The 23,531-nt window shown below is 48.0% G+C and overlaps 1 protein-coding gene across 1 annotated transcript; it reads left to right on the forward strand.

Annotated features, from left to right (window-relative positions):
* The first annotated feature begins 13,511 nt into the window (after positions 1 to 13,511).
* On the forward strand, positions 13,512 to 14,102 carry LOC144668764 (ribonuclease H-like). Its single transcript, XM_078531095.1, has one exon. The coding sequence runs from the start codon at positions 13,512 to 13,514 to the stop codon at positions 14,100 to 14,102; it is 591 nt and encodes a 196-aa protein (XP_078387221.1).
* The last annotated feature ends 9,429 nt before the right edge of the window (positions 14,103 to 23,531 follow it).

Below are 23,531 nucleotides of genomic sequence, written 5' to 3' on the forward strand. Positions count from 1 at the left end.
TCTCCCTTGTGCACAAGTAATAAATGGGGTTTCTACGTATTAATGATGCCTTGGTGTGACTAATCTCCGACAGTTTCTTGGAGGTCCCACCGAGATGACTAACTGCTAGGGTTGGGTCATGGAGCACCAGCTTTAGGATCTTGCGGTTCAAGGACTCCTCAGTCCACAGCAGCCCCATTTGGGCTTCTGGGGTTCGTTGACCCGTGGTCTGCCTTTGCCTGCCTGTGGCTGACTCTTAGGGTAAGTCATCTATTTAACTGTTTAGGAGATTAGTTGTTGCGGTCCGGGACCGCTTTGGCCAGAGTGTGCTCAGGGTAGGAGCCCTGGAGTTTAGATTTAGTTTAAAGGTGTACTCGGGGTTGGAGCCCCTGGAGTTTAGTTTTAGTTTTGGTATATACTCGGGGTTGGAGCCCCTGGAGTTGGTACTGAGTGTGTGGGTGTGTGTTTGCAGTTCGAGGCCCGGGAACCCTTAAGCATGTGAGTGGACTGATTGGTGAAAAGTACCTTAGTAGTTAATTGGGGGATGAGGACCCGCCAAGGACTGGCCTTTTGTTTTTTTTATTAGATAGAAAATGGGTAATATGGCATCAAAGAAACCCCAGGTTCCCCCTTCAAGGGGAACCCCAAATGCTTATATGAATGTCCATTATGGACCTGAAAGTGTCCAATATGTTTCTGAATGGGTTAGTGGACCCAAGGTAAAGGAGAGAGCTTCTCACCAGATGGAGCTTTTAATCGGGATAGAATTGAGCGCTTAGCACATGTTTTAAAGGAAGTAGAGAAGTCAGGTAAGAAGAAAGTGGGTTGGTCTGCGTATGTCCAGTGGAAGGACGAAGCACAGAGGCGGGCTGATGAGTCGAGGAAAACGAGTCAGGAAAGCGAGAAAAAGAGAAAGCAAACTGATCATAAAGAAAAATCCAGGATCCTGATCGCGCAGCGAACTGCGCAGCCCCCAGCGCCCCTGCCGTCTGACGATGAGCGCAGTGATCGGGACTGGCCTGTCTACCGGTCCCCTCCTCCTCATGATGATCATGAACAGGTTCCACCCCCGGCTGCAGCTGCCCTGCTGGCTCTGCCGCCTCCTAGGGGCATGCCAGAACCTGATAGTACTACTGGTGTACAAACCCGCTCCCGCTCCCAGCGGAGACGGGACTCGGATCCAACCCTCCCAACCGACTCTTCGCTCTCCAGCACCCTGTTGCAGCTGCCAACGAGAGCGTACCCTAATCCTGCAGGAGGTCAAATGCAAGTCTACCGTCCATGGGCGCCTTCCGAATTGCGAGTAATTGTTGAATCCACCCCCGACCCTAAAGAGGGGGTTGAGAAGTTTATACAGAAACTCGAAATTCTCCGTAAATGTCATAGCCCTAATTGTAATGATATAGATATGGTTCTTGATACTTGTCTGGGTACCCAGCGTTGGCGACCAATTCGGGAAAACTGTGAGTGGCTGCTGCCCGGCCATGACCCTCTCACTGCGGATCAGGAAGCACAACTCTGGCAGCACATTTGTGCTGCCGTGCAGAAGGCTTATCCTGACGTAGTTGATTGGCATAAAATCCATAATACAGTGCAAAAGCCCGATGAGGATGTTTGTGATTATGTTGAACGATTCTGTAACATTTTAAAAAAATGTTCTGGTGTTAATCCTCAGGATTCTGTTCCAGCTCTTGTTAATGCTCTTGTACAGGGATTGCAGCCTGATCTTAAGAAAGCCTTTACCCTTACTTGCATTGGGTGGGAAGGTAAGGATAATCTTCAAGAAATTATTAGCACCCTCCAACATTGTAAGCACCAATTGATCCGTTGCCAGAAACCCCCAAAGAAAGGAATAATGGCCCCAGTGTTAGACAAACCAGCAGCACCATTAGCAGCGCCTCCTGTGGCAACACCTCCGCCACTGCTGCCTCCGCCTGCAGCTCCACTCACAGCGCCCGTGCTGGCACCGGCCCCTGCATTTTACGCTGCCCCCCAATTAGCTTCTCAACCGCCCAACTTTTATAATTACCAACCCCAACCTGTTATGTGGCCTCGGAATATGTGGCAGTCTAACTGGCACCAGGGTGCCCAGGGGAATCGGCGGCCAGGAAGGGGGAGAGGCCGCCAGGCGGGACCAAGAGGGGCGGCCGCTGGACTTGTTATAACTGTGGCCAGGAGGGTCATTGGGACTCATACCTGCCCTCGGCCACCTGCAGTTCCGCCGCAGGTGGTACCTCAGCAGGCGCCGGCCCCAGCCCCTCAACCAATCCCTTACTCTGCCCCTGAAACGATCCCCTACTCGGTAGCTAACCCATTTGGGGGTTCAACACAATAGGGTCGCCACACCCTTTTACCTCTCATTACCGTTGAGGAACCCACTATGCTTTTGTCTGTAAATAGCCATCTCTTGAATTTCCTTATTGATACTGGAGCAACTTATTCTACCCTTCGGCCTGTCGAGGCTCCTGATGTCACCCCCTCTAGCGATTCCATTTCCGTCATTGGGGTCTCGGGACAACCGCTTTCACTACCAATTTCTGAAGAAGTGCCCTTTGACCTTAACGGGCGGAAAGGATCCCATCTATTCCTCCTCGGGGCCGATGTCCCGGTCAATCTTTTGGGACGCGATCTCCTCTGCAAACTCGGTTGTACTTTAGACTGTTCTAACAACTCTATCACTCTTCAAGTTCCCAAGTCTACTTATTCCATAGTCATCGGCCTTCTACAAGAAGAAACTTCACGTCATCCTCACGTTTGGTGGTGGAATTTCGGACACTGCGATTTATCCGATAAACTCAAGACTGTGCTACTCCGGCTTCTGACTGACCGCTGTGTTTCTGCCGCGATAGCCATCCACCCGCCCCTGCCACACTGGCTTCGGGATCTTCACTGCACGGCGCACTAATCTGCCTGCCCGGATCATCAGTATGCCCGTGAGGTAACAGGCCATCTGGGTGAATGCTATGTTCTTTCTGTATCTTCCCTTTACGTCGGACCTGAAGGAGTCACTGGCTCCATTTCCCTTCCTCCAGCTGCCCTACCGCTTTTTCATGCCCGGGATGTTGTGCCTCATGTTACCCTCTGTGTCTCCGTTGGATATCAGGCCAGGGACCTTGGTCCTATGGTGTACCGCCTTCAGTGCACAGATCCCCAATCATCTGTGGAATTGATGGACGGTTCCCTGAATATCTATGATCAGGCTATCCAATTTTTTCCCTCTATGCCCTTTGAGTATCCTGCCTATTTTCAGCACCATGCCCTAGGTAGTGCAATCACTGATTCCCTCGATGCCTTGGCAACTATCCCCGATACCTTGTGGGCAAAGGGTCCTAATGATGTTGGTCGGGTATTATCAGCAGATCCTTTTCGGGTGCGTTTGGATTCCTGTAAACCCCTCCCTCGGAAAGCTCAATACCCTCTTAATCCCGAAGCAACGGAAGGCATTAAGCCTGTCCTTCAAGACCTTTTAAACTCCGGTGTTGTTATTCCCACTGTTAGCCCCTGCAACACTCCTTTACTCCCTGTGCGGAAGCCAGGCAAGAATACCTCGTGGTTTGTCCAGGATTTGCGGCGGTAAACACTTGCGTGATCCCAGCCTATCCAGTTGTAGCTAACCCGGCTACCATACTCACCTGTGTTCCCCATAACTCCACTTGTTATACAGTCGTTAACCTCTGTGGAGCCTTTTTCTCCATACCCATACACCCTGACTCTCAGTTTCTCTTCGCCTTCACCTTTTATGGTACTCAGTATACATGGACTCGGTTGCCTCAGGGATACACGGAAAGCCCGACCATTTTCTCGCGTGCCCTGCAGGCTGATCTCGCTGATGTCTCCTTCCCGGGGGGTTCTACTCTCCTCCAGTATGTCGATGACTTGCTTCTTTGCTCTCAGTCTGAACAAATTTGTCTTGACGACTCCCTCACCCTTTTGAAAGCCTTAGCCCGTAAAGGCCATAAAGCCTCCCATGAAAGGTTGCAGTTTTGCCGATCCCATGTTGAATATTTGGGCCATGTTCTCGATGGCCCCGCTCGACTCCTATCCAAACGCCGTATCGACAGCATTATCTCCCTTCCCCTTCCCTGAGCTAAAAAGGATCTGACTCATTTTCTCGGCATGACGGGGTATTGTTGGCAGTGGATCCCTAATTATGCGGAACTCACTAAGCCCCTACAGGATCTTGCCCTCCCTTCAGCCCCTGAGGACCTCACTTGGGAGTCGGACGCCCAAGCCGCTTTTGCGGCTCTCAAGACGGCCCTTATTTCTGCTCCCGCCCTGGGTCTTCCAGATTATACTAAACCTTTTCGCCTTTATGTTCACGAACGTTGTGGCTTTTCACAGGGGGTGCTTACCCAGTCCCATGGGGATGCCCAGCGACCGGTTGCTTATTACAGTACTCGCTTAGATCCTGTTGCGCGCGGTTATCCCTCCTGTATTCGATCCATTGCGGCAGCCTACCTCACTGTCGTCACCGCCTAGGCCCTTACCCTTGGGTACTCTGTTGTCCTGCATGTTCCCCACACAGTCGCGGCTCTCCTTTACCGTTCGGCTACCCAACACCTTACCACTGCCCGTGTCACCCGCTATGAGACAGCCCTTTTAGGGGATCCCTCATTGACTATTGTATGATGCACCACTCTCAACCCCGCTACCCTGTTACCCACGGAGGAAGACAGCGAGCCTCATGATTGCGCCACTATTGTCCAGCACTCCACTCTACCTCGCCCAGATCTACAGGATCACCCTTTATTAAATCCCGACCTCATTCTTTTTGTCGGTGGCTCCTCTACTCAATCACAAGGTGGCGATTTACTTACCGGCTATGCTATTCGTGACTCTTACTCTGTTATTGAAGCATCACGCCTCCCGCCACCCTGCTCTGCCCAAGCCACTGAACTTTTTGCCCTTATACGAGCCTGCATATTTGCTGCCAAACAATCGGCAATATCTATACTGACTCTCGATATGCTTGCGGTGTGACACATGACTTTGGGCAACTTTGGAAACTCCGGGGATTCCTCATGTCAGAGGGAACCCTCGTCCGCCATGGGCAGCTCATCGCTAATCTTTTAACGGCTGTCCAGCTCCCTCCTCCCTTGCTGTTATTAAATGCTCTGCCCATACACAAGGCAATTATTTCGTTTCTCAAGGTAATGATAGGGCTGACCATGCCGCCCGTGCGGTCTCACTGAGTCTGTGGTTCCCCTTTGGTATCAGGCTGCAACCCCTTCTCCTGTAGCTAGTCTAACTGATCTTGTTCACTTGCAGTCACAGGCATCTGCCCATGAACGGGACAGTTGGATTCAAGCGTCATCTTCACAACGCTCTCACGGCCTCTGGATTTCTTCTGATGGCCATGCTGTTGCCCCTGCTTCACTCCTGCCCTGGATTGCCCGCATGTTACATTCATTTACCCATGCGGGCAAAGGGGGGATGAACAGAATGGCACAGCAGATGTGGTTTGCGCCTGGGTTTTTCACCTTGGCAGCTAAAATAGCTTCACAATGTCTGCTTTGTCAACGACATAACCCAGGCAAGATGCCCATAGTGACTGCTGGTACGGGACCCCAGCCATGGGGCCCGTTTGTACACCTACAAATGGACTTTATACAAATGCCTAAATGTATGGGATATAATTATGTTTTAGTTATAGCATGTTTGTTCTCGCGATGGGTGGAGGCATATCCCACCCAACGAAATGATGCTGTTATTGTTGCAAAATTATTGTTACGTGAATACATACCCAGGTTTGGGATACCAGCGATTTTATCAAGTAATAATGGACCTCATTTTATCGCTAAAGTGATGAAGGAACTGCTGAAGACCTTACGATGCAACCATCATCTTTCCTGCCCATACCGCCCCCAGTCTACTGGGGCGGTGGAAAGACAAAACGGTATTCTGAAAAACAAAGTAGCTAAATTATTTGAGGAAACCGGTTTAAAATGGCCTGAAGCTGTACCCCTGGTGCTCATGACTATGCGCTCTCATCCTAACTGTACCACCTCCCTCTCTCCTTATGAAGTTATAATGGGACGTCCCTTGCGCCTCCCAGTGGCACCACCCTTGTCTGCTAGGGAAATGGACATCCACACTATGGATGAGAGAATGATTACCTACTGTATAGCTCTTACTAATTCTCTCAAAAGCTTGCGTATGCAGGTAGTAGAAGCTCAGAAAAAGCCCACCATTGAAGACTGCCATCAATACCAGCCCAGGGACCTAGTCCTGGTAAAGACCTTCAGGAGAAAGAACTGTTTGGAACCTCGATGGGAGGGGCCTTTTCAAGTCCTGCTCACTACCCAAATGGCTGTGAAGGTTGAAGGGCGATCCTTGTGGATCCACACATCGCACGTCAAGCGAACGCTGACCTCGGACGGAAGTGCTTGTACAGGAACTTTAACTGAGCCATCAGAATGCTGACTCTGATTTGGATCCTGTCCTGCGTGGTCCTTGCGGGTGCATGGACTACCAACTCTGCTGTTCGACATATGCAGGCCGTAGCCTCGCAAGTTAATCGGACTGAATGTTGGATTTGTACTCATTTTCCTGTTAACCCCTCCTCCTCCGAGATGCATTTTCTGGCTTTCCCCTCAGACTCCGCATGGTCCTTAGGTAATACAGGGGCCATCATCCATCAAGCGCCCATTTGGAGAAGGGAGCCCACCTTTGTGGTTGTTAAGGGTTTGGCCTGGCTATGCGTCAGGAGAAATTATACCAAGGATAGTACTCGGGTGGGCTAGCTGCCATTGGGGTCCTGTGCCTACCTTGCTGATTATAATTGTTGGGAAGGCCAATTCCGGTTCCACAACCAGTCTGGTCCTATAACTACCTTTTGGGAGTGCAAGACCAATGAGGTGAAGTGTCTTTCGCAGGCCCCGAGATCTGAGGATAGACTCACATACTTTAATGGGGGTAGGTGTGATTGCCAATGATCATACAATCGCACCTTAAATAATTCCACATCCACCTGGACTTCTACTGGCTACTACACTGAAGGATTTGGGCCTTGCAGCTACAAAAATCTGTCTGGTTGCCCTAACTTGCTGGCCCTGCGAGCATTGCAGCTCAGTCAGACCTGCCGCGTCCGCTGGTATGACCAGACGAATTCCTCTTTTATCTGGGACCGGCTCAGCTTTTGCCAAAATTTCACTTATTGGTACCCTACCCTTATTCACAATGGCTCATTCTGGCTTTGTGTAAACAGGGCATACAAAACCCTCCCTGTCGATTGGGCAGGCACCTGCACCATTGGCTATATTGTCCCTGAGGCCTTTGGGGTCAAGAACCTTACTATTCACTCTCTCCATAACCATCTAGGGCCTGTGAAGCGTCATAAACAATCAACCTGGAACCCGCTTGTTACCCGCAACACCGGATTCCACAAATTTGTCCGGGCCCTCATCCCAGGTCTGGGGGTCTCAGAGCTTGAAAAGGCCATTATTAATATTTCCGCTACAATGGAACTTATTGAGAATAAGACTGTTGACGCCATCCAGAATCTGCAGTTGGAAACTAAGTCCCTTTCCAAGGTTGTTCTCCAGAACCGTATGGCCCTGGATTTCCTGCTAGCAGCGCAAGGGGGAGTCTGTGCAGCTATTAATGAAACATGTTGTTTTTACATTAACAAGGACCAGAGGATTGAGACTGATGTGCATTTCATTCAGGACCAAGTGAGCCTCCTCCATGCAGTCGCCCAGGAGAAATCCTTTGACTGGTGGGGGTGGCTCCCTAATATCGGTGGGTGGTTTGGGGGCCTTTTCAAAACTCTCCTCAAATACCTTGTCATAGGCCTTGCCCTACTCATTGTTCCGTATGTTGTTATCCAGCTCGTCCTCTGTTGCATCCGCTCTGTCTGCCGACTACAGAACCTTCAGAGATCTGGTGGCAAGCCAGTTGTCTATTCCCTCCCTCTCTTCAGGAATCAGGATTCCACTGAGGATGAAGCCCAACAACTAGGATACATAGAACTTGGCTAAGGGTAGTGGATTGTCCTTTTAGGACAAAAGGGGGGAAGTGTGGTGGCCTAGACAACTATAGGGAAGCCATTTAGTGCTAAAAGGGTTAATGGAGAAGTTAGAAGTTGAATTATATGCCTAGGCTTAAGAGAAAAACACTGCAACCTTGAAGAACAATACCATCTTGTCTGACCACTGTTGTAGTATGAGCCCTGAGACATTCCATGTTGTTCTTTCTCAGGCCGAATGTAATCAAAGTTGTGATAACCAAGGACGTAAGCACCACATCTGTTGTGGTGGGAATGGAAATTAACTAAAATCTGGATTGGTCAGTTAACATATGCAAATAAGCGGATTGAGATGTGCAAAATTTACTGATTGGTTGTAAAATGCTTTTAAGCAAGTGTTTGTGTATTCTGCTTTGAGATGGTACAATAGCTCTCGTTGTATTGTTCTCCCTTGTGCACGAGTAATAAATGGGGTTTCTACGTATTAATGATGCCTTTGTGTGATTAATCTCCAACACCTCAACTCCACATTCCTACTTGTCCCCTATAACCCTTGACTCCCTTGTCAATCAAACGTCTGTCTATCTCAGCCTTGAATATATTCAATGACCCCAGGCTCCACTGCTCACTGGGGAAGAGAATTCTAAAGACTAACGTGCCTCTGGAAGAAGAAATTCCTCCTCATCTTCATCTTAAATGGGAGACCCCTTATTTTAAAAGTGTGCCCACTAGTTCTAGATTCCCCATGAGAGTAAACATCCTCTCAGCATCTACTCTGTCAACCCTCTCATAATCTTATGTATTTAAACAAGATCACCTCTTCTAAACTCCAATGAGTATAGGCCTGCTAAGTTTCCAAGCATTTTCTTGGGTTCTTCTGCCATGATATTACACAAAACCATCTTTACATTTACATCCATTAAAATCTTGGTCCCAGATTTTCATGGAGCCGTGGAGACTCTGTGGACCTTTAAAAATGGAGGCGGGATCTGGAAGTGCTACTGCCACTTTTGACAGATCCGATTTTCATCTGTAGGCAAAACGGGGTAGGGTGTGATTCACACATGAGAGAAACCCAAAGTCAGCAGGGCCATTTGAACTCAGTGCTAAGTTCAAAAAGACCCACCCCATTTTCAATGTAGTAAGGGCCTTCACCTGCAGTGTGAGTTACAAATTCTTACAATAGATGTAAATGCTCTTGAAGGGCAGATAAGGTCAGTTCAAGTGTCAAGCTGTGAAGTTATTTAAATCCCCAGCTTTTAAAAATAAAAAAATAGGCTGCCTGTGTCAGTGAGAGGTAAAAATAACTAGTCTAGAAGTTACAAGAGTTGTTTGGTAACATTATTGTAAAGGCTATCGTTATGTCATTATTAATGCTTTGCTGCTTTCCATAACCTAAAATTAAGTCAGGAGAGGGTTCTAAGTTCACTGTTTGATTGGCAGCTCAAAGAGGTTATTAAAGGATTAGCTGCCTTTGATGTGTGGTTATGAATACAAGTCTGTTTGTTTTTAAAAGTTTTGAATGGGCTTTCATTAATGGGTCTGTTTTCTTTTAATATAGTGAAGGCTGTAATAGATGTTTAGAACTTTATTTTATTTCATCTCAACATGGTTCTGGAGGTCTGCCCATGGTGGATACTGGTTGAGTTCGCATGAAAGGTGTAAGGGCAAAGGGTACTGGGTGGGTTGACATGCGTTGGCTTTGGGGGCAATAGGGGCCACTGGGGTGGCTGGGGGGCATGGCTTGGCATTGAGGGTATGAGGGCCCATGTGGGTGAAACTGGGGGCATGAGTTAGCATGGGGGGGCATAGGGAGGGAGTGTGAGGGGTGAGGGTTAGATGACCTAAAATATGAGCAAACAACTAAGACGAAGTTCCAAGAACCAAGGAGGGCCTTTTAAACAGCGATCCAATCTGCATCCGGGGGTGGTGGGCCCGGCTCCATCCAGTTTCCACCCCCCCCAACACCTCAAAATGAAAATCCTGACAATCAGGGAAGTTTCTCCGAGGCAGCTGCAATGAGCTGGCAAATTTCTTGACTCTCACTACCCACCTCAGGAGCAAAAATCCAAGCCTAGGAAAGTTCTAATAAAAGTTTTGAACAATGCAGGTATTGATATTTCAATATTACAATGCCAAGTTAGTGCGTCACTCTGATTCAATGGATTTCATCTACTATTGTTACAACTATTTATTCTAATAGTTGCTTGGTAGTATAGAACTTGAATATTGCTGAAAAGAGACATGTTGCCAAAGCTTTTCATCTTGCATTCATCAGGACAAACACAAGAATGCCAAATTTCAAACGATCACAACAATTCATACTACAGGAGAAAAGGGTTCAGATTAGTTGGCAAATTGACTCTGAGTGGTCAAGGTATTGCCTTGGGGATAGCAATGGGGAAATATAGTCTCCCAAAGCTCCACGATAATCCAAAAAAGATACAAGGCTTGAACATATTCCTTTTGTTTACAGAAAACAGGTACACTGATGGTGGGGGTGTTCACTCTTGTATATACTTTGCACTTTTGTGAATATATTCTGCATTATTCCATCTCCAAGTTTCATGGATTCAGTGGATATTCAAGTGATGCAACATTCCGCATGCATTCAGGATCAAACATGCTCCCCCCCACCCCCGAGAACCCCCATCTGGAACTCAGTTGCATTGATTCCAACACGATCTCACCACAGCAGGTAGCCTTTACTTCCATATCATCAGCAAAGGCACATCATATGTGACCATGATGGCTGGCCAATACAACTGTCACCTTTAAATCCCAGGCAGACATCATTTGGGCACGGGAGAATCGCTCATCAGGCTTATTGATTATCCTACGGCTGTTGCCCGTTCCAGGTAAAGGACATCCTAGAGGACCAAAAATAAAAACAAAGAACTGCGGACGCTGGAAATCCAAAACAAAAACAGAAATACCTGGAAAAACTCAGCAGGTCTGGCAGCATCGGCGGAGAAGAACAAAGTTGACGTGAGGACTCGAAACGTCAACTTTGTTCTTCTCCGCCGATGCTGCCAGACCTGCTGAGTTTTTCCAGGTATTTCTGTTTTTGTTTCTGGAGGACCAAAAATGGGTGTTCCTCCCTCTCACACATGAATGAGTATGGAGTCAATGCTCTTTGACCAGGGTGATGAGAGCCATGTGCAAGAAGCCTCACGCAGACAGTTTTTCGCTTGTCTCCACCATCTCCAAACTCTATAGAGAGAGACCAATACTTCAGCAGCATAGATTACCAACCAATGATCACTTGTCAGCCATGACCATTCACCCGGGATAATGGAGGTTTGGAGTCGCGAATTGGATGGACACCACCCAACTATGCCCCTTGAAGGCATCCATCTTGCACCCTCCCTTCATCCCTGTGTCTGATTGCAGCAGATGGCAAATAGCTCAGACTGAACAGCAGCTCCACACCTTACTGGGATTTCAATGTTCTGAAACCCATGATTCGGTAACAAACCTGCTGCTGTGTGGGCTTCACCTTACAGTGAGGAATACAATTGAGCATTGTTCTCATACAGTTTCCTCATGATTATTAGGGTGTCCCTTTAGTCAGCCAAATGTGCTGAGTTTGAACTCTACCCATCCAGAAACACCCTCCTCCCTCTTCGATGTACCGCAGTTTTACATCAAAGGCTTTGCCTTGCTGCTGCTGCTGCTGGAAAAATGGTGCGAATATCATGCCAGACTCGCTATACCACTTTTAATTCTCCCCCTGTCACCCACCAACTTTCCCCCATCACCATTGACTCACCCAATGTCACCTTTACTCTCCCCTCTGTCACCCTAGAACCTCCCACCCCTCTGCATCCCACATCCCTCTCTGACTGTCACTGTTCCCTCCCACCATCAGTACCCTGACTTCTACCCCCAGGATCCCACCCTGAACACCACAGATCCCACCTTCTAACACAACACCACCTCCCCCCACAACCCTTTCCCAGAGAAATTCAATCAAAAATTACTTGTTCTTAACTTATCATTGATATTTCGAATTTGGTCCTTGTTGTACCCCTGTCTCAGATATACAAACAGTCGCTTGGTAGTACAGAGCTTGAATATTGCTGGGAAAAAAAATATTCTTTTAGTAAAAACCAATAGAAAAAGGGGACAAATTAACAAAAGATCAAATGAACAAATAAACGGGTCAGCCTCTTAAAGTGGACTGCAACAAAAGGCAAAACACAAAGGAAACTTACAAAGATCAAACCAAAATGTGATTGTGAGGGTCAATAATGCACCGCAATCCTCACCATGCCCACCAGTCATGGAAGGCCTCCACTGTGTTGGCAGACACCGCGTGCTCCCTCTCTAAGGACACCCGGCAGCGAACATAGCCACGGAAGAGGGGAAGACAGTCAGGGCACGACCCCCTTGACCGCCCGCTGACTGGATGTGTTAATGGGCATTTTGGCCAGGCCAGGAGCAGGGTTACAAGGAGGTCCTCCTCCCTCCCTGCACCGGGTGTCCAATGATTAGGAGCATGGGACTGAAGTGCACCCACAAATTAAGAAACAAATTTTTTAAACAACTAAGAGAGTGCAACCTATTACACCTATTGGCCAGGGGCTACAGAGAAACTTCTGAGCAACTTTTGAACTGAAGTAACCCGAGCTCAGTCACTGGCCTGAGCAACTTTTGAAACCTGAGCTCAGTCACTGGCCTGAGCTGGCTAGAACCAGTTTGAATTAGCAAAGACAAAGGAAATGTGATGAGACACAAGTCCTTATTTAGAAAAGGAGTAACGAGGTTAATGTTACCTAAGTCTCGGAACAGAGCCAATGAGAATATGTCACAGACTAGGCAAGCACGCCTAAACCAACAGGAGAGAGACAGCACAGGGGAAAGGGAAACACCAAAACTATCCAAGGACAGAACAATGCCTGTTAAGAATCAGGCGACAACCTGGGGAAATGAAGGGAGGGGAACTATTCAGAGGGAACCCCCTCCAGTTTATCAGACTGTGGGAAGAGGTAGAGGTAGACAAAAAGGAAACTTCTCGGGAACGGGGAGAACTCAGGGCGAGGTGTCCAGATGCTATAACTGTGGCCGAGAGGGACACTTCGCAAGGGACTGCCCGAACTCGAGACGAGAGAATGCAGGTCAGGGAGGAAACCAGAGCCTACCTGCGGAAGGGCCGAATAGACCAAGTCCTCAGTGTGATATGATAGAAATACCACCGAGTTCCGGGTTGTACCCCGAACTGCAATGACGGTCTCAGGCCTCTCCGTGATGGGTGTGTGACACGCGGTGGGATAACACGGGGAGACCCCTAGTGAATGGTAGGCTTGGAGGCCGCCCTATTACATTCCACCCCCCCGTACAGCTACTGTTAGACGGAAGGATTAAGGATGGTGCAGTTAGCCAAAATAGAATCGCTACATGGACATTGTTGCTGCAAGGGAGAAATATAACCGTAAAGGGGGTAAAAACCACCACTATGTTAGCAGACAACTAAGTTTATCAGGGAGAAAAACATGAGTGTCAATTGATGATAGCAAATGACCCCAAGGGCCCATTTGTATCAAAGAAAAAGGGAGGGAGTAAGATGGGGCCTGAAAGCAGAAAAACAAAGGAAACAGGAAAGGAAGAACCCTATTTTAAAATTTTTGTGGATGGCTCTTCATCAGTACAGGATGGGGAAAGGAGAACTGGCTGTGGGATATACATGGAGGATGAACACGGACAGGAAAGATATAGTGCAGCTTTGAAATTACCTAAAACCATGAGTGCGCAGGCAGCAGAACTAGCAGCCGTCGCATATGTGGTTGGCCACCCGGAATACTTTCTGCCTAGATCAGTCATATATTCTGATAGCATGTATGTTTGTAATAGCCTCACAGAACATTTGCCCCTATGGGAAGCGAGAGGACTTGTCTCAGCAGATGGAAGGCCCCTTCCTTCAGCCCCGCTATTACGTTACATCTTTGAAGAAGCACAAGGGAAAGGATTTGGGGTCACAAAAGTGAAAGCTCATTCAAAACTATCTCCCAAAGGGGTCAGGAAAGCTGATGAACTAGCCAAACGAAGTGCTGTAAGTGGACAGGAATGGCAGCCAACGATTGGGGAAATCGGGGGCCAGAAAGAGAAGCAGATCAAAGTAATGGATTTAACGGAAGAGCAAAAGACAGAGAATTGAAAAAACTAATAGAAGGAGCAAAGTCAGACACTTACAAAAAATGCACGAGGGGGTCTATATTCAAGACGGAGTGGTTTTATGTGAAGGAAAATTTGTGGTGCCAGAGGGGGGACAAAACCAAATTATCCACTGGTACCATGACTTATGGGGACATAAAGGGACGGAGAGCTCCCTGGATAGGATAAAGGAGGTGTCCTGGTGGCCCGAAATAAAAGGTCACGTGGAACACTATGTCAAGAATTGTTTGATCTGTGCACAACACAACCCCGATAGAAATGTTAAGTAAGGGGCCCTCCGACATACTAGACCAGTAGAAGGGCCTTGGACTAATTTGCAGATAGACTATGGAGGACCCCTTCCCTCCACTCCAGGAGGATACAAGTACATTCTAGTAATAGTGGATACCTTCACTAAATGGGTGGAAGCTTTTCCAACCAGAACAAACACAGCCAAAATTACTGCGAAAATTCTGTTAGAAAAGGTGCTTACCCATTGGGGTTTACCCCGAAGCATAGAATCGGATCAGGGAGCACATTTTATAGCCCAAGTAATGCAAGATGTTATGACCCTTTTTGGGGTCAGACAGAGATTCCACATACCCTATAGACCACAATCTAGTGGAATTGTGGAAAGAATGAATCGGACATTGAAAAACATGATAGGCAAAATGGTGCAGCAGCACAAGACAACCTGGCAGGTTATTCTGCACTATGTGCTGATGATAATCAGGAATACCGTGGCTTCATCAACAAACTACACTCCTTATAGACTCATGACAAGAAGGGACATGAGGGGAATGGAGGGGTTGGTAGGTTTGGATTTCTCCGAACCCGAGGTAGACCACATTATATCAGAAAAATGGGTACAACAGCTAGTAGAAACAGTAAAAGAAGCAAATTATGTAACTGTTCACCAACAGGGAAAGAAGAAACAACAAAGCAAGGCTTATTTCGACGCAAAAGCCAGCCCAATAGAGTTGGGCCCCGGACAAAGAGTAATGATTAGAATACATCAACCCACCTCATTCTTGAGTCCAAAATTTGCTGGCCCCTATGAGATAGCAGATAAAGCTAGCCCATCTGTATACAAGATATTAACGACACCAGATAAGAGTGGCTGATATCACATTAATCAGCTAAAGTTAGTGGGAGAAAAACAAGATAATCACCATTGGCATGTGCTGCTCAATGCTAACGATGTTCCAAATCCCGAAGGTCAGGGAGATCATGAACAGGACCAGCTACAGATCAAAGAGGAGGTGATTGAAAACAAATTTGATACTGTCCTTTCACATGCAGAGGTGAATCCAGGGAAAAAACGAAAGAAAAATAAAACAAAGAGGGGGAATAAGTGGGTTAGAAGAAACGAACGGTTAGAATCTGAAACAAATCGGGAACAGGATATGGACGGTCTGGCTCAGTATATGGAGAGACTGGACTTAAAATAGTACTTAAAAGAAACTGTAAATAACAACAGAAATTACACTTGTTCATTACAGGTCCAGCCTAAAATGAAGGGGATAATGCATTTTGTTGCTGTCGGATTGACCATCATTAGAACTGCGGTTGAACCTGCCTCGGAGCCGTCACAACGAATGAGCGTGCCTGAAGCAGTGTCTACGGAGGAGGGATATCCTGAGACCAGGAACAACTTTGCTCTGCAGAATAAGACAGTCCGAACCAACAAAGGGAAAAGAGAGGACTTAAATTTGTGTTATATGGGAATGGATGGGTTAACAAGTGCGGGAAAAACTTTGGGTATACCGGAGGGAGCGGGAGTACAGTTTTCATGCAACAAAGTTCTAGAGGTGACATTGTCGGTAATCCCAGAGGGAAAAATTATTAGTCAATTTGTGGGTCTATTTAATGAGCGACCATCGGGGAGCGATGGTTGAGGTAAAATTATGGTCCACTGGGACCACACCTATATGAATATTGACTGGGGTAGCGACTCATACCAGAGATGTCCATTCTGCCTGTTAACAGCCAGTCCTTTTTACAATACGCCCCTGTGGGGCAAACGTATTACATAGCTACAGCGGCTATGAACTATAACAAAGGATGGAAACAGTGCCCTCTGGAAGGACATAATGTGGCCATTAACAATGTGACCATAGACCTGGTTATCGGTGGACAGATTCTGCCTAAGCCAATAATGAGGATGGTAATAAATGGAAACCCCACAGTCCAATGTACCTATATAGACCAAGGTCTGCGGAAATATGTTCCTACCGAACTACCACCTATTCCGCACCCGACCGCAGATTGGACGCAAATAGCAGAGGAAGCCAATGAGATAATTCATCAATGGACTAAACATACTAAAATAATTAGAACTCATGCTGATAAAGCAGAGGAACTGCTACAGGACCCCGAGTTCTGGGATACGTTTTGGAATTGGGGATCTAATGTTCAAATACATCCATGGGTCAGGATTTTATCACATGCTGCTGTAGTTGTGATCATATGTGCTTTAATACTTGTCATGTTCAACATATATCAGCTTAGAAGGTGGAAAATTGAAACTTTGCACCGATTGAATGTTAGTGCTATAATGAAACAGAAGAAACGATTATCAGTATAAGGACACCATGCGAAGTATGTTATATACGCTTCTCTTTTATATTTTTATATAACCATATGATATCGCAGATGTAACATGCCCATTGGGGGACAATGACAACTTCAGGAGTGGTACACAGAAAAGGAGAATAATGATCCTAAGATAAGTGTCTTCGGATCAAAAGTGGGGAGATGTTGGCCAGGGGCTGCAGAGAAACTCCTGAGCAACTTTTGAACTGAAGTAACCTGAGCTCAGTCACTGGCCTGAGCAACTTTTGAAACCTGAGCTCAGTCACTGGCCTGAGCTGGCTAGAACCAGTTTGAATTAGTAAAGACAAAGGAAATGTGATGAGACACAAGTCCTTATTTAGAAAAGGAGTAACCAGGTTAATGCTACCTAAGTCTTGGAACAGAGCCAATGCCACAGACTAGGCAAGCATGCCTAAACGAACGGGACAGAGACAGCACAGCTTGGAGAGATAAGATTCAGTATAAGACTGGAGGATTTTGGGCGTGGAAGCAGCGAGACTCCGGAGACCAACCATTGCAGAAGCGGAAGAACCTACGTCAGCAACATAGAGACGCAAGAGAGAGAGAACGGAACGCCTGGCCTTGTGCTGACCTTGAATTCTACCCACCCAAAAACACCCTCCTCCCTCTTCGATGTACCGCAGTTTTGCATCAAAGGCTTTGCCTTGCTGCTGCTGCTGCTGGAAAAATGGTGCGAATATCATGCCAGACTCGCTATACCACTTTTTATTCTCCCCCTGTCACCCACCAACTTTCCCCCATCACCATTGACTCACCCAATGTCACCTTTACTCTCCCCTCTGTCACCCTAGAACCTCCCACCTCTCTGCATCCCACATCCCTCTCTGTCACTGTTCCCTCCCACCATCAGTACCCTGACTTCTACCCCCAGGATCCCACCCTGAACACCACAAATCCCACCTTCTAACACAACACCACCCCCCCACAACCCTTTCCCAGAGAAATTCAATCAAAAATTACTTGTTCTTAACTTATCATTGATATTTCGAATTTGGTCCTTGTTGTACCCCTTGTTGTGCCCCTGTCTCAGTCGCTTGGTAGTACAGAGCTTGAATATTGCTGAAAAGACAAATATGTTCTTTTAGTAAAAACCAATAGAAAAAGGGGACAAATTAACAAACGATCAAATGAACAAATAAACGGGTCAGCCTCTTAAAGTGGACTGCAACAAAAGGCAAAACACAAAGGAAACTTACAAGGAACAAACCAAAATATGTGATTGTGAGGGTCAATAATGCACCGCAATCTTCACCATGCCCACCAGTCATGGAAGGCCTCCGCTGTGCTGGCGGATACCGTGTGCTCCCTCTCTAAGGGCACCTGGCAGCGAACATAGTCACGGAAGAGGGGAAGAGAGTCAGGCCGCACGACCCCATTGACCGCCCGCTGCCTGGATGTGTTAATGGGCATTTTGGCCAGGCCCAGGAGCAGGGTTACAAGGAGGTCCTCCTCCCTCCCTGCCCCTCTCTGCACCGTGTGCCCAAAGATTAGGAACATGGGACTGAAGTGCACCCACAAAATAAGAAACAAATTTTTTAAATAACTAAGAGAGTGCAACCTGCCTTCCATTCTTAATTAGCACTTTTCTTAGATAATATCACCACCTTCAACACCTCATTGATCCTTTTGTCTGTGACATCTTTTGATTATCTGCTCCTATCACTGCTTGCTTATCCCCACAATCACCCCCACCCTCAACTTCTCTCTCTCCCCGCCCCCCCACCTTAGACCAGCTTATATTTCACCCCTGTCCTAACTATACTCAGTTCTGCCGAAGGGTCATGAGGACTCGAAACGTTAACTGATTTCTTCTCCACCGATGCTGCCAGACCTGCTGAGTTTTTCCAGGTAATTCTGTTTTTGTAACCTATTACACCTGTTGGCCAGGGGCTGCAGAGAAACTCCTGAGCAACTTTTGAACTGAAGTAACCTGAGCTCAGTCACTGGCCTGAGCTGGCTAGAACCAGTTTGAATTAGCAAAGACAAAGGAAATGTGATGAGACACAAGTCCTTATTTAGAAAAGGAGTAACAAGGTTAATGCTACCTAAGTCTTGGAACAGAGCCAATGAGAATATGCCACAGACTAGGCAAGCATGAGGGAGAGAGACAGAACAAAAACAGAATTACCTGGAAAAACTCAGCAGGTCTGGCAGCATCGGTGGAGAAGAAATCAGTTAACGTTTCGAGTCCTCACGACCCTTCGTCAGAACTGAGTATAGTTAGGAGAGAGGTGAAATATAAGCTGGTCTAAGGTGGGGGGGCGGGGGAGAGAGAAGTTGAGGGTGGGGTGATTGTGGGGATAAACAAGCAGTGATAGGAGCAGATAATCAAAAGATGTCACAGACAAAAGGATAAAAGAGGTGTTGAAGGTGGTGATATTATCTAAGAAAAGTGCTAATTAAGAATGGAAGGCAGGATACTCAAGGTACAGCTCTAGTTGGGGTGGGGTGGAAAGACTAACAAAGTTTTAGTTTTAGATTTAAAAATAATGGAAATGGGAAAAGAAGAATCTATATAAATTATTGAAAAAAAAAAGGGGGAGGGGGGAGAAACGGGGTGGGAATGGGGGGAGGGGGAGTTTAAGATCTAAAGTTGTTGAATTCAATAATCAGCCCAGAAGGCTGTAAAGTGCCTAGTCGGAAGATGAGGTGCTGTTCCTCCAGTTTGCGTTGGGCTTCACTGGAACAATGCAGCAAGCCAAGGACAGACATGTGGGCAAGAGAACAGGGTGGAGTGTTAAAATGGCAAGCGACAGGGAGGTTTGGGTCTTTCTTGCGGACAGACCGCAGGTATTCTGCAAAGCGGTCGCCCAGTTTGCGTTTGGTCTCTCCAATGTAGAGGAGACCGCATTGGGAGCAACGAATGCAGTAGACTAAGTTAGGGGAAATGCAAGTGAAATGCTGCTTCACTTGAAAGGAGTGTTTGGGCCCTTGGACGGTGAGGAGAGAGGAAGTGAAGGGGCAGGTGTTGCATCTTCTGCGTGGGCATGGGGAGGTGCCATAGGTGGGGGTTGAGGAGTAGGGGGTGATGGAGGAGTGGACCAGGGTGTCCCGGAGGGAACGATCCCTACGGAATGCCGCCGGGGGGGTGAAGGGAAGATGTGTTTGGTGGTGGCATCATGCTGGAGTTGGCGGAAATGGCGGAGGATGATCCTTTGAATGCGGAGGCTGGTGGGGTGATAAGTGAGGACAAGGGGGACCTATCATGTTTCTGGGAAGGAGGAGAAGGCGTGAGGGCGGATGCGCGGGAGATGGGCCGGACACGGTTGAGGGCCCTGTCAACGACCGTGGGTGGAAAACCTCGGTTAAGGAAGAAGGAGGACATGTCCGAGGAGCTGTTTTTGAAGGTAGCGTCATCAGAACAGATGCGACGGAGGCGAAGGAACTGAGAGAATGGGATGGAGTCCTTACAGGAAGATGGGTGTGAGGAGCTGTAGTCGAGGTAGCTGTGGGAGTCGGTAGGCTTGTAATGGATATTGGTGGACAGTCTATCATCAGAAATTGAGACAGAGAGTTCAAGGAAGGGAAGCGAAGTGTCAGAGATGGACCATGTGAAAATGATGGAGGGGTGGAGATTGGAAGCAAAATTAATAAATTTTTCCAGGTCCCGACGAGAGCATGAAGCAGCACCGAAGTAATCATCGATGTACCGGAGAAAGAGTTGTGGGAGGGGGCCGGAGTAGGACTGGAACAAGGAATGTTCCACATACCCCATAAGGAGACAGGCATAGCTGGGGCCCATGCGGGTACCCGTAGCCACACCTTTTATTTGGAGGAAGTGAGAGGAGTTAAAGGAGAAATTGTTCAGTGTGAGAACAAGTTCAGCCAGACGGAGGAAAGTAGTGGTGAATGGGGATTGTTCGGGCCTCTGTTCAAGGAAGAAGCTAAGGGCCCTCAGACCATCCTGGTGGGGGATGGAGGTGTAGAGGGATTGGACATCCATGGTGAAGAGGAAGCGGTTGGGGCCAGGGAACTGGAAATTGTTGATGTGACGTAAGGTGTCAGAGGAATCACGGATGTAGGTGGGAAGGGACTGGACAAGGGGAGAGAGAAGGGAGTCAAGATAACGAGAAATGAGTTCCGTGGGGCAGGAACAGGCTGACACGATCGGTCTGCCAGGACAGTTCTGTTTGTGGATTTTGGGTAGGAGGTAGAAGCGGGCCGTCCGAGGTTGGGCGACTATCAAGTTGGAAGCTGTGGGAGGAAGATCTCCAGAGGAGATGAGGTCAGTGACAGTCCTGGAAACAATGGCTTGATGTTCTGTGGTGGGGTCATGGTCCAGGGAGAGGTAGGAGGAAGTGTCTGCGAGTTGACGCTCAGCCTTTGCAAGGTAGAGGTCAGTGCGCCAGACAACAACAGTACCACCCTTGTCAGCGGGTTTGATGACAATGTTGGGGTTGGACCTGAGAGAACGGAGTGCAGTAAGTTCAGAGAGAGACAGATTAGAATGGGTGAGAGGAGCAGTGAAATTGAGACGGCTAATGTCACGCCGACAGTTCTTAATGAAAAGATCAAGAGAAGGTAAGAATCCAGAGGGAGGGGTCCAGGTGGAGGGAGAATATTGGAGGTGGGTAAAAGGATCCGTTGAACGGGGAGAGGACTCCTGCCCAAAGAAGTGAGCACGGAGACGAAGACGGCGGAAGAAGAGTTCAGCATCGTGCCGAGTCCGAAATTCATTGAGATGAGGGCGTAAGGGTATGAAGCTAAGTCCTTTGCTGAGCACTGAACGTTCAGCATCGGAGAGGGGAAGGTCAGGGGGTATAGTGAATACGCGGCTGGGGCTGGGATTGGAAGATGGGGTGGGGACGGAGGGACAAGCAGGGGTGGAGGGTCCCAGATGGGTGTTGGTGTCGATGAGTTGTTGGAGCTTGCGTTCCTTAGCACTTGAGAGAAAGAGAAAAAGTTTCTTATTGAGGCGACGGATGAGGCGAAGAATAAAATGAAACTGGGGGCACGCGCAGCTTTGAAAAAGGGTGCGGCGGTGCTGCTGGAGGGGGAGGTCAAGTGTGTTCATATGGCGGCGCATGGCACTGAGTGTGGATCTCAGAATGCGACGGGAACAGCAGTCCGAGAAACGTTTTATGTCCCGGAGATACCTGTAATCCTGGGTGGGTTCGAAACAAGAGGGATGGAATTTCAGTTGAAATCCACATGGGGTGAGTCGGAGACGGAGACAGTCACTGAGAAAGGAGATATGGCTGTGAAAGCGGGTTTTAGTAAACACCTTGTCAAACACCAGGAGAGAAATGGAAAGCAATGAAGGTGAGCAGGGCAGAAGAGACAGGCGGAAATCCTGTCGGAGAACAGAACAGTACTTCTTCAGAGAGGGCATTTCTTGAAGAGAGGTGGCAGTCAATTAAACACAGAGATAAAAACAAAAAGCTAAAAGCTACTGCGGATGCTGGAAATCCAAAACAAAAACAGAATTACCTGGAAAAACTCAGCAGGTCTGGCAGCATCAGTGGAGAAGAAATCAGTTAAGAGAGACAGCACAGCTTGGAGAGATAAGATTCAGTATAAGACTGGAGGATTTCGGGTATGGAAGCAGCGAGGTTCCGGAGACCAATCAGCGCAGAAGCGGAAGAACCTACGTCAGCAACGTAGAGACGCAAGAGAGAGAGAGAACGAAACGCCTGGCCAGCGTCAGCTCTCCTTTTCAGGTATTAGCTTTTATATTCTGTGACCACTCAGGAAGTGTCAGAGGAAACCTAGTGGGTGTGCGTTTAGATCCTAGTTTGGGATATAAAACTGTATAACCTGCTGTAAACTGCATGTCTATATTTAACCAGATGTATAAGCTATATGTAGATGATCTAACGACGTGAATAAAGCGAATTTAGAGTTAAGAGAGAATTGACTCTTCTCCTCTTTGTACTAAGCCAATAACCGTTACCGGTGACCTCCGACAACACACCCTGTGTAGATGTGATCCACAGACTCCACAAGACCACAAAAGACACAGGTTTCTTGGGAGTCTGTGAATAAATGCAACCTACGGTCGTATGGGACTGCTGTGTGCAACGCCCCCCACCCCAGGTCCCCAATGGTAAGGAGCAGGACTCCTGCTTAGAGAGCCCTCCATGGGGTACCTCCACCGCTGGACAGCCAACAGGGCACAGCAAGGCATGTCTGGATGGTAGGGGAAGGCAAGGAGGTGAAGGGTGGGTAGCACATACAGGAAACCCCTCTGCGCCGAGCTAAAAGGCACAAAGCGCATCTCCATGAGGCGGCTCACGTTGTGGAGCTCTGGCTCCTGAGGGAGGGTTCGGGGCTTGGGGCCAAAGTGGAATTCGTCCAAGCAGGGGTTCACTCTGGTGGGAGTCCAACACACTCCTAAGCCACCTCGAGACCCAGTACAGCATCGGTGCCAAGCACAGCCATCCTAAGGTCATGGATGGCATTGGCCATGAGCTGGACATCCACCGACGCACAATGCACCTGTTCCTGTGGAATCATCCATCCCACTCCACCACCCAGCACATCCCCGATCCTGGTCACCCCAGCGGTCACTGCCCTCCCTTCCACCAGCCAACTGAACCGGTGCAGGTATGGATTCCCGAGCAGCGGCTCTCTGACGATAGCCTCTACCCCTGACGGTGGAGAGCTGTGGCGCAAGGCAACCATATTCCAGACTTTGGTCATGTCCTGGTAAAAGATGGGCAACGCCTGCAAGGAGCCATGAAGGCCCCTCGCGTCTATAAACAGGAACTGCACATCATAATTCAGGCCATGCACCTGGCGGAAAAATACGTCACCAGGGCACGCCACCTAGGAGGGGGCTCAACGTAAAGGTATTGCTAAAGGTGGAAGGTTGCCA

Source organism: Cetorhinus maximus, chromosome 28 (genome assembly GCF_964194155.1).
Source record: "Cetorhinus maximus chromosome 28, sCetMax3.hap1.1, whole genome shotgun sequence".
Lineage (NCBI taxonomy): Eukaryota > Metazoa > Chordata > Chondrichthyes > Lamniformes > Cetorhinidae > Cetorhinus > Cetorhinus maximus.